General features: G+C 34.4%; 3 protein-coding genes across 6 annotated transcripts; 1 reads left to right on the top strand and 2 right to left on the bottom strand.

Annotated features, from left to right (window-relative positions):
- Positions 1 to 734: 734 nt before the first annotated feature.
- On the top strand, positions 735 to 1,753 carry SmF (small ribonucleoprotein particle protein SmF). The gene is made up of 2 exons (XM_011154951.3): positions 735 to 924; positions 1,397 to 1,753. Exon 2 carries the CDS (start codon positions 1,413 to 1,415, stop codon positions 1,677 to 1,679), a length of 267 nt encoding a protein of 88 aa, XP_011153253.1. The 5' UTR covers positions 735 to 924; positions 1,397 to 1,412; the 3' UTR covers positions 1,680 to 1,753.
- Positions 1,754 to 1,793: 40 nt separating this feature from the next.
- Positions 1,794 to 2,800, bottom strand: LOC105191493 (chromosome transmission fidelity protein 8 homolog). Its single transcript, XM_011154939.3, has 2 exons — positions 2,606 to 2,800; positions 1,794 to 2,153 (listed from the first exon to the last, which is right to left on the bottom strand). Exons 1-2 carry the CDS (start codon positions 2,623 to 2,625, stop codon positions 1,817 to 1,819), a joined length of 357 nt encoding a protein of 118 aa, XP_011153241.1. The 5' UTR covers positions 2,626 to 2,800; the 3' UTR covers positions 1,794 to 1,816.
- A 281-nt stretch (positions 2,801 to 3,081) lies between these two features.
- On the bottom strand, positions 3,082 to 8,142 carry LOC105191479 (uncharacterized). Of its 4 annotated transcripts, none has more exons than XM_025298495.1 (10): positions 8,020 to 8,142; positions 7,737 to 7,818; positions 7,051 to 7,186; positions 6,659 to 6,941; positions 5,326 to 6,517; positions 4,720 to 4,936; positions 4,048 to 4,480; positions 3,824 to 3,955; positions 3,415 to 3,710; positions 3,082 to 3,316 (listed from the first exon to the last, which is right to left on the bottom strand). In XM_025298495.1, exons 1-10 carry the CDS (start codon positions 8,021 to 8,023, stop codon positions 3,179 to 3,181), a joined length of 2,913 nt encoding a protein of 970 aa, XP_025154280.1. In that variant the 5' UTR covers positions 8,024 to 8,142; the 3' UTR covers positions 3,082 to 3,178. The 4 variants fall into 4 exon arrangements, with proteins under 4 accessions (XP_025154280.1, XP_011153220.1, XP_011153210.1 ...); XM_011154918.2 differs by lacking the exon at positions 8,020 to 8,142 and adding an exon at positions 7,339 to 7,433 and having other exon boundaries at positions 7,737 to 7,844; XM_011154908.3 differs by lacking the exon at positions 8,020 to 8,142 and having other exon boundaries at positions 7,737 to 8,011.
- Between the last annotated feature and the right edge of the window lie 2,561 nt (positions 8,143 to 10,703).

The raw sequence follows: 10,703 nt of genomic DNA, 5'->3' as shown, positions 1-10,703 counted from the left end.
ACTTTGTTCTACTGAACGCGGCCATTGTAAACTCAGCTTTCAACAACAAATTTATCTCCAGCTTGCGGAAATCGCAAAATTCCTAAAGGAAACCAACCAATCATTGTGATCAACCTATACAATATTTTGTCTATGACTACGTTTACACGGCTTCTAACTTCGGCTTAGTAACTACCGTAGTTAGTGCAATCTTGAATCCGATTAGAGTTTTTTTAGATCTAAAAGAATATTTTTAGATCTAAAAGAATATACCAATCGAGTCAAAGAATTCACTAATTACGGTTGTTACTAATCCGAATTAACCTTGCCCTGTAAACGTAGTCATTGATATATACCTTTAGATTTAAAAATATACACCAATCAGATGCAAGAGCTCACTTAGCGCTCAATGAGCGGTTGTAGTACTGAATGCACCCAATGGCGTTGAAGCAGTACCCAATTTGCCCAGAGCCATCTATTGAATTGAATTGAATTGAATTGTATACACATGTGACTGTATCACTGTTTTATATAGTCAAAGATTTTATCGAATTAGATTGTTCACTGACTACGTTTACACCGTATAGTTAGGCTGCAGCCTATACCCCAAATTTGACCTTAAAGGCCAAAGCACAGACTTCTGCATAACGCATAATATACAATACATAAGAGAATCAACCAATCAGAGTTCTTCATTTCCCTCCTCAGGACAGAAATGAAGAACTTTGATTGGTTGATTTTCTTATGCGTTGTGTATTATGCGTTATGTAGAAGTTTGTGCTCTAGCCCTTAAGTCGAATTAGGGTATAGGCCGCGGTCTAAGTATACGGTGTGAACGTAGTCACTGTTGTTCACAACATTTTATCCACGTTAAGAACTTGTGGTTGTATTTGAGGTTAAAATTTGTGAACTTTTTTATTTATATCTTTTATCTCATCTTGACAGGTAAGTAAATAAATGCTTTAAATTTATAAAATATTACACATTTTTATATTAAAATATAAGCTATATTTTAATATAAAAATGTCTCTGATATTTCATAAATTTAAGACATTAAGATATAAGTTATATTTTAATTTTGTTTTATTATTATATTGCTTATCAATATGTATTTATATATCGTTACTTGAACTTCTCATCAGCATATCAAAAAAATATGTTACTGTTTGCATATAATTATATATACATATTATGACTTTTGCATTATAAACTTAAATATTTTTATCAAGCAAATTTCCAAAAATTTATTATATTAAGAGGTTTTTACTAAGTAATATCTAATATATTTTAATATATCGTCTGTATCTCTAATATATTTTTCATCTTATGAATTGTTATTATTCTTTATTTTATTCTAACATTTTACTACCTGTATCTCTAATATATTATAACTTAAAAATATATTTTTTCTTTATAGATAACCAACATCCATCATGGCTGCAACAATGCCTATAAATCCCAAACCATTTTTAAATGGTTTGACTGGTAAACCAGTTATAGTAAAGTTAAAGTGGGGTCATGAATACAAGGGTTATCTAGTTTCAGTAGATGGATATATGAATTTGCAACTTGCAAATACTGAAGAGCATATAGAAGGTACTTGTACTGGAAATGTTGGTGAAGTACTAATCAGATGTAACAATGTTATGTACATAAGAGGAGTGGAAGAAGAAGATGAAGAAGGCGAAATGAAAGACTAGATTTAATCAAGATTATTAATTTTATACTAATAAATAATTTAATTGAATAAATATGATATAATACATTAATAAATAAGATATTTCTCAATATGACTTTATTCTCAAATATGACTTTATTTATGTTTAATTCTTTAAGATTAGCATGGTTTTGGAACATTAGTCACTATAGATTTTGGTCGTGTTCTAAATAAAAGTTTCTTCTTTACAATTGCCTTTACTACATATTCAGTCTTTGTTTCAATTTCCTGTCCCATTATCTCATCTGTGTTTTTTTTATGTTTCTCTAATACAACTAGAGGTTTCTCAAGCATCACCTGTTTTCCATGTAGTACATGAATTCCAATAATTAAAATAGGTATTCCAGTTTTTGTAAAATGTAGGTCTCCGATCAATTGATTGTTAGGATTTTCAACTTTCTCGAAATTTAAATCACCTTGAAGGTCTATAATTGCCCAATCTTCAATAACTCCATCTCTGAAAAAATTTAAAGAAATGATTTTATTTATATGAAAGATGCTAATTTTTCTCTGGTTTAAGCACAAAAAAGGATATATATATATAAAAGGGAGATATATATATATATGTATGTATGTGTATGTATGTATATATAAATGCAATAGAACACGGGATGCATATAGTTCATCTAAAGACAATGGGTCTGTTTTTTATCGCTGAACTAGTGTATACTCAGGGAACATAAAAAGAAATAAATATACATCTAAGAGTTAGTGAAAAAGAGAGAAGAAGAGAATAAGTGCAAGTTAGTGCAGCCAGTTCAGCAATAGAAAACAAACCTTATATCCTATATAACCTACATTTCCTAAATAATACAATCTATATATATGTCAATTATTTTCGGTAAAAAATTATTATGGTCTATTTTTACGGCAATTATTTTATTACTTAATATATAAAAATCTATTTACCTCTTAATCGGAACGATCATTTTTGTTGTTAAGTGTCAAAAGTCGTTAGCTATTAATGTATGGGAAGACACTCAGATAACCTTTAACTGCCTCTAAGAAGCCATTAATGTATATATAGCCTTACGTATAGAAACATAAATATTGTCAATATATAAATATTATTTGCGACTCAATCTAATGTAATTTAGAGACCGATGAAATTATGCTCTGGTTGCTTTTCAGTCATTTTATTCGATTTTTATCTTATATTCAGAGAACATAATCTTTCTTACTTGTCTTCGTATTAAATAGCCTAATTAAAAATTCATATTTTCCTGCAAGCAAATCAGGTTTTCCATTAAAATGCATCTTCTAAAAATAATTATAATACTGCAAGTCGTAAAATATAAAAGTGTAAAATATGCAAAGATCACAGGGGCGAAACACAAATGAATAATACACCAACAGACATCCTTTTTCATTTATTTATTAAAATTTTATTATATTATTACATTATATTATTACATCTTCAAGGAAAGACTTACAGTTGTATTTGTAACTTCTGTACTCTTATATTTTCAATTCTAAGTATCATTAGATTTGTTCGGTGTTCTCCATGCTTTCCGTTTTTGTGATCAGTCCACCATAGTAACAGGTCACTGCAATTGGTCTATTCTTTTCGAAATATTGTTCCGTTTCGACGCTATCTCCCTTTTTGGCTAGCATTCTCACCTGTAATTATATTTACAATTACATTTAATGACATCTAGAAATTATTTATATCTACATGAAAATTTAAATATAAATATAAAAACAGATCTATTTCTTACCTGTCTAATATTTACATTTCTAGGTAAAAAGTAGGCCACAGATGTTGATATTCGCCGTGCTGCTTTGTACACATGTTTTCCACCGACAGGAAAGATCCACTCGATATCAAATATTAACGATTCCAAATAACCCGGGCCACCCCAAGGTGGGCTTAAAAATACGACGTCGGCTTCCAACTTCGGCGCCAATTCGAGAAAATTGCCTACTATAAACTCGATTTTGTTGTCAACGCCATAAATTTTTGCGTTATGCTTGGCAAGTTCAATTTTTATAGGGTCAATATCAATCGCTATAACTGTAAAAGAAAATCGGAAAAATATATTTCTTTTCAAACATATTTATACAATAATTTTTGAAACGAAGAATGCAATGCAGAAATGAGCAAAAAACGAATATACTTAGTAGTACCTTTGTTACACGTCAACGCAAATTGTATGGTGTTGCCTCCTGCACCACAAAATGCATCAATGATGATATTGCATTTACATCGCCTTGCTATTTGTTTGGCGATTCTTTCCGGTGTTACGGAATACCAGCTCTCTGTAAGAAATACATTATCATTATAGATCTATTCGTTATATTGGCAGAAATATTTATCTTTCTCTGTTCAGGAATATTACAGAGACACATACCTTTGTCTAATTGAATGCCTTCATCGTATTTATGAAATAGTTCATATCGATTCAACCAATATCTTACGAGAGTAGGATCGTCTTCTACCTCTTGTGGAGGCTCTGCAGTATCATCTTCTGTCCTTAATCTTTTGCATCTTCTACGTTCCCAAAGTTCTTCTTCGTTGCTTTCGTTATCCTCAGAAACGTCCAGTTCCGTGAGTTCATGAACGATAATTTCTTCATTATCGTCCCATTCGGAATGGTTGTCCAACGCTTCTGACGAAGAGGAAAATGCACACGTACGTTTATTACTTTTCTTCTTATTAGGGCTCGGATCGCCGTCAGTGTCTGTTTCTAGGCAAGTACTTGTACCAGAACGTTCATCGGCACGTACTTTATCGTAGATCGCAGTCTCTGATGCATGCTGATGTTGCAATAACTGCCTAAGATCCTTTAATTAAAAACGGCATGTATAAGACACATGAATTTTTTTTTAGTCTTCTATTACTGAAAAAAAGAAAAAACTAACTTGTAACTGTAACAACGAATAGAGTGATGATCGATTGACAACACTCGCAGATCGAACGCAGATTTTCGTCATCCAGAATTTAATCTTATATTGATGTCACTCGTATAATATATTTTCGATGTGTCTTTACGATTAAAACAACGATTAAAACTTTTATTTACCTTATTTTGCAAGATTGCATCAGTGTCGCTAGAACACGGCTCGGGCAATTGCTCGTTTTTCGGCTTCACAGATTTTATGGCCTTCCATATGATATTACGTTTACGGAAAGTAATATCATCGTGCCATTTTATAGACTTTTCGGATCGGAAGACAAGACCAATCAATGAGACATTATTCGATTTTTGGGAACCGATCGAAATCCTCTTTTGCCGATGGCTAAACAAAAAAAAGATAAGTATTGTTATATATTTTCTATATACATAACACTGAATGGAAAACATGCTCGCGTACGAGGATTACTCGTATTTTCGAATTTCGAAGAAGTAATTTTCGAAGAAGTGATACCACAATATTTCCAAATATTATCATTTCCAAATATTATATTAGAAAAGCAACGATGGTGTCTGTGGTAGCGTCGTATGTTACATGTCGTCTACTTTTATATTGCACGAATAATCATCAAACACGTTGCATTAAACACTCTTAATGATATTTATGCGAAATTTCTATTCATTTTGGGTGATTCTGAATGGTTGCAACTATCACTATTAGATAGAATACTTGAAATGGCCAAACCCAACATTTCATTTGAACAATGTACTTACATTCGCCTTCGGGAAGTCACGTTGAGCCAATTAGTACGTTCATCTGAAGTTTTGTGCTGATCCTCCTCAGCAAAAGAACTTGGTATAGCGGTCGCATCTGGATCCATTGCCAGATTCTTCAGGAGAACACCCACGGAACTTGAGATCAGGTTTTCTGTTTTAAGTTTGTGCGATGTCGAAGATCGCGTATTCCTGGAAGTTTTGCTATTTTTCGTCGAACGAACTTTGTTCGGTGAAGACTTGTTGATTTGTATTGCATCGTCACTTAGATCAGCCTCTGTATCGTATTCGATATCTTCGTCGGTTAGGGCATGATCTACACTATGCGCTTTCGTATAACTCAATACGAAAAGTTCATACTGCTTTCGATATTGCAATTCGAAGTGTTCCCACCATAATTGCTGCCAGTATTTATCGTGTTCTCCCCGAAAATTGTCTTCGGGGTCTGAGGTACTAGTCACATCGCTTTCTTGTGTGGAATTCTCGAAAAAAATGTCAAGGTTCAATGAAAGAGATGACGAGGAAGAGCAAGAAGAAGAAAGAGATAAGGATGAATCATAACTGGAACTAGTTAGCGTCATTTTCGTAACGTTTGTCATGGAATCGGAAGTAACGTTTGTTTTCGCTATTGAACCATTAATGGAATCACACCTCGTTAATAATCTCTCGTCTTCCGCATTAGAATACTGATTATAGTTCTCTTCTATACTTGGTTGACTCAGAGGGTTCCAGCCTTCTCCGATAGTCTCATCTTGCGGCAATTCCTCGAGTATACGATTGTCGCTCGAATCGTCTTGGTGAAAAATTCCGTTCGAGGTCGAAGGTACAAGTTCACAGTTCCTGCACGTTTCGTTCTGGCTGCACATGTCATGCTCGTGACAATTTTTTGCGGTTGGTTCATTAATTTCTGCATTTTCCGGTTGCTCATCTTCTCTCGCCGTGTTACTCTGAAAATAATCAGGATTGATGTAATCCGCATATTTCTTAATCCACGATGTCCAGATTATTCGTTCTCCGTTTTCCGTCCAAAAATGCAACCACGCCCTGTGCATTTCGGTTTCATCATTTCCATGATACGCGGAATAGGAATTAATGTAAGGAGCATAATTATATTCCGTAAAAGAGTTATCTTCGTTGTGCGCTTTGCTTGCGGTATTGGTTGCTAAACTTTGTGCTATTAATTCCTTGTCACCTAATATAAGCAACGTAAAATCATTAAGATTCTGTTCTCTCACTTCTTTTTTACAGGATGGATTATAACCATATTCAAATTGCGTATAATAAGACGATACTTTGGCATTCTTGACAATGTAACGACCTCACAGATACTTACACTCAATATACTCAGTCAACATATCCATGTTTTTGCAGTCACTCTCGATTACTGTGTCTGTAGCTTTAAAAACTTTTGCACGAGATGTTGAGAGATTTCTTGCTTCATGTTGGTCACGATATTCAGACAAGTCTGCACCAGAGTCCGATTGGTGCAGACCCAGTTTCTGAGTTGAAGCATGTATGGTGGACCGGTGAGCAGAATCGCGTACTGAGTCATGTTCGTCTGTAGAATAATTGTTATCTGTGTGAGATGCACTGCCATAACAGCTTACCGGTTCCTCCTACATAAAAAGAATGATTGATTTAAAAATGATAAAACCAGAATATAACAATACTGAATCATTATACATGTATCTCAGTATTTAATATTAATGGATAAAATAATTATACATCATGCTTCTCTATAGACTGAGTCTCTATTCTAGATCCCTTGTCAGGATCCAATGTCCATTCCATAAGATCTTTCTCAATAGCTTCTTCTTCACTGTCATTTTCTGAACTTAAAACTGTGCAATTTTTAGTATCCCTACAAAACACATTAGCGTTAATACAATTTTAACTTACTGTCTTATAGATTAAAAAACTAAATTTGAGAAAGCTCTTTCTTTTGAAAATTCTTCATTTTTATAGCATAAATTTTACTGAAGCTATTATTAAGTTTTCTTTTATTATACTAACTCTCTCTCTCTTTCTTTCTCCTTCTCTCTCTCTCTCTCCATGGAAACATACATTATATTTTCTTCTTTATACATCTTTTATATCAATCACACTGGCTAAACAAGGAACACAATAAACAAATAACAATTATAGAATTCTAAGTGTTCTCTTGAGTCAAGTGTATAAAAACAATTTAAACATGAATATTTACTAAAGGTTAAATATGTTCCAAGGGAGAAGTATGTGAAATCTCAGATATCTACTAGATCTCATTATTATGCGAGGACATTGTATGTGCATATATATATATATATATAATGTATATATACATATATATATGCCCGTATATGTATATACATGTTTTTAAGTCAGCAAACTGACATAAAATGGAATGCGACTCTGATCTTACATATATTTACCCTAAAACCACTCTGCTAACGACACAACTGTAATAATCATCGATATTATCGGTCTTCTCCCGTTCAACGAGGTAGATTTCGGCTACAGGTTCCCAAAACGAGTCACACATTACGATACGATCAATTGTGCTCAATTTATTATCATTTGTCAAAAGTAAAACATGCCTAAAGTTCGAACATTAACCACACATATACATCAACATTGTATAAAAACAATCCACCACTTCTTCAGCTGCTCATGCGGAATGAGATCGGTGTGTGCGGCACAGTGAATTTATCATACCCATAGACACAAAGAGGAGATCGGCCACGTGATGTGAGAAGTGTAAGAACGAGCTCTCGATTCGTCTGTTAAGAGGTCTGTTCTTTTTCGAAGAACTTCTGTACTAGTGCAATAAGTGAGAGTGAAACAGATATATTTTCTTTCACACTCTAACTTATTGAATCAGTTTAGAAGTTCTTCGAAAAAAACAAATGCCAGGAAATTAAAATGGGTTGTACTTCTCTCTCTCTCTCTCTCTCTCTCTCTCTCTCTCTCTCTCTCTCTCTCTCTCTCTCTCCCTCTCTCTCTCTCTCTCTCTCTCTCTCTCTCTCTCTCTCTCTCCCCTCTCTCTCTATGTATGTGTGTATATGTGTGTGTATGTGTGTGTGTGTGTGTGTGAAAAAGAGAACAAATTAATTTCCTATTAAATTGTATATTCTAAAATAATTATGAGATTGAGAAACATAAAATATGATAGAACGAAATTTTTAATGAGATAAAAAAATACTTCCACCTCCCCTCTTTTTTATAATTGCTATTCGATTAGGATAAAATTTTTTAATAATCTTCTCATCAGTCATTGCATCGTGCTTAAAAATAAACAGAATGGCTGGTTTATCATTGAGTTGCATTACGATTTCGATTCTTTTCAAAATAAGCAAGGACATTTTACACAAAGCTCCATATCATCTTAGGCCCATATTTTAAACGATATGCAGCCAATAAAATGCTTTGTGTAATATGAAGTCTATTCCAAAATCGATTTTGGAGCAGGCCTAAAGTTTGCTTGTCGGGAAACGGCCAAAGGTTTCTTTCTATTTGCTAACTGTGAGTGACGTCATTTTTAGTTCCAAAATCTCCGCTACGAGCCGCCATTGTAGAGAAATCGATGTCGTGGTACAACCCAAGACAAGTCAGACGTCTATTCTAGTTCTTAAGTAGTATGACTTAACAGATTGTCAGCGTCACGATTATTTTATGAAACAAATGGCAAATTCAATTGATATATATACTCTCTTTACACCAATGCCTCGTAATGGTTTTGATACAAAACTCGAAAAAACACCGAGCATGCACTGGCATCAACAAGGTAATACTAAAGACTGTCAGCCGTAGGTAATTTTCGTACTGCCTGCCGTGGGTAAAGGGACTTCGAGAAGTTAGGAAATAATTCAAGAGTGATAACAATGTCCTGTTTTAACTACATCGAAGATAACACGAACATTTGTATCCTTGCCTTGCTTTCTATGTTTTTTAAAATATTTTTCAACTAAAGGACAGAGAGGGGCGGGGGGAGAACGGGAAGGAAAGAAAAAGAGGAAGAAGTAGCACCGAGTTTCACCCAAGTTTTCTGTAACACCGTTAGATGGCACCAGGTATTCCGTTATCTAACTTTTATCAGATTGTCATTTTAAAATGTAGTTCAAAAGTCTCAGTTACAAGTCGCCACTGTTCATAACGAGAAATCGAGCACGAAATACAACCACGACCGATCAAACGCTCTTTTTATTTCTAAATTTTACGACTTGAAATTCAACAGGCTGTAACTTTGATATATAATGATGACTGTAATGATGACAGTGAGATGATCCGAGAAGTATTTTACGATATAAAGAATTCCTAGACTTTTTGGATATATTCAGGATATCAAGTTGCTATCATTTTTCGCTAAAATAAATTGAGTTAAATGAGAAATGTCGCTACTTCTTTTTCGCGAGTTTTCCATTTCTGATTTATTTTTTAATTAAACTTTTATCACGATACAATTTATTTACATAAAAATTGTATTTTAAAGAATTGTGTTTTAAAGAATTACAGTATTAAACTTTCTATTTATTTGTTAATAAATATCGAACACAAATTCATTCGCTCGTTCGCTATAAGCGATCAAAGTCAAGAGGACGCTTTTTGCTCCAACAATAAAAAAAAAGAAATTCTATTGTAAAACCTGCGGATATACACTAATGATCCAATTCAACGTGTCGAAGTAGATTAATTTGACAACGCGCGAGATGAACATTTCCAGAAATACCCGACAGATAACGCTATCTCGCGGGATGCTGCGGTATCTCCGTAGTGCGAACGGAGCAATGGCGTAGGCGGCGATCCGTGTGATAAATTAATTTTTATTACTTCGTGGGTGGCGGCTCTTTCTATTGGTTGCCGATCGAGCGCCTCCCACCTCGTACAACGTAGCCTTCTCCGGCTTTATTCCGTTGCACCGGTGATAGAACGGCACACCATTTGTCTCATCTCAAGACGAGCTAGAAGCAAAACAAACGGGAGAACTGATTGCGATATCGCTGCGGAGATTGGGAGATTGCGCGCGGCCGCGGCTGGCGATAATGCGCGATGGATATTCATGCGAGGATGCACACTTCACGGATACACGCGCGAGATGTTGTATCTTCGCCGCGCGCGAATCGTTAAATCACGCGTCATTGGATTTATTTACGCACTCGTTCGATACGCATTTTACGATCGATCACGATGTCAGCGAAATCGAACGCCGATATTCAGCCACACACGGCGAACATAGTTGAAAAAAGTTGTCGCTGTAGAAAAAAAGTTCATAGTCCGAGAACGAGAATCATTATTATCGTTAATAGTTATAAATAACTATCAGACAATTGCCAAACCGGATATCTGTGGATCGATCGATCGATCAAGACACTGTATTATTTTTAATTTATATATTGGCCGAT

Source organism: Harpegnathos saltator, unplaced genomic scaffold (genome assembly GCF_003227715.2).
Source record: "Harpegnathos saltator strain DR-91 unplaced genomic scaffold, Hsal_v8.6 scaffold223, whole genome shotgun sequence".
NCBI lineage: Eukaryota > Metazoa > Arthropoda > Insecta > Hymenoptera > Formicidae > Harpegnathos > Harpegnathos saltator.
This window is presented reverse-complemented; position numbering and strand designations above follow the sequence as displayed.

Coding starts and splice junctions, on each gene's coding strand:
- LOC105191479 (XM_011154908.3), bottom strand. CDS start 7,846: ATGTGTGACTCGTTTTGGGAACCTGTAGCCGAAATCTACCTCGTTGAA. Junction 6,518..6,658: donor GTTGACTGAGTATATTGAGT/GTAAGTATCTGT, acceptor TGCTTATATTAG/GTGACAAGGAATTAATAGCA. Junction 4,481..4,719: donor ATGCAATCTTGCAAAATAAG/GTAAATAAAAGT, acceptor TTTTAATTAAAG/GATCTTAGGCAGTTATTGCA.
- LOC105191493 (XM_011154939.3), bottom strand. CDS start 2,625: ATGATCGTTCCGATTAAGAG. Junction 2,154..2,605: donor ATGATCGTTCCGATTAAGAG/GTAAATAGATTT, acceptor AAATTTTTTCAG/AGATGGAGTTATTGAAGATT.
- SmF (XM_011154951.3), top strand. CDS start 1,413: ATGGCTGCAACAATGCCTATAAATCCCAAACCATTTTTAAATGGTTTG.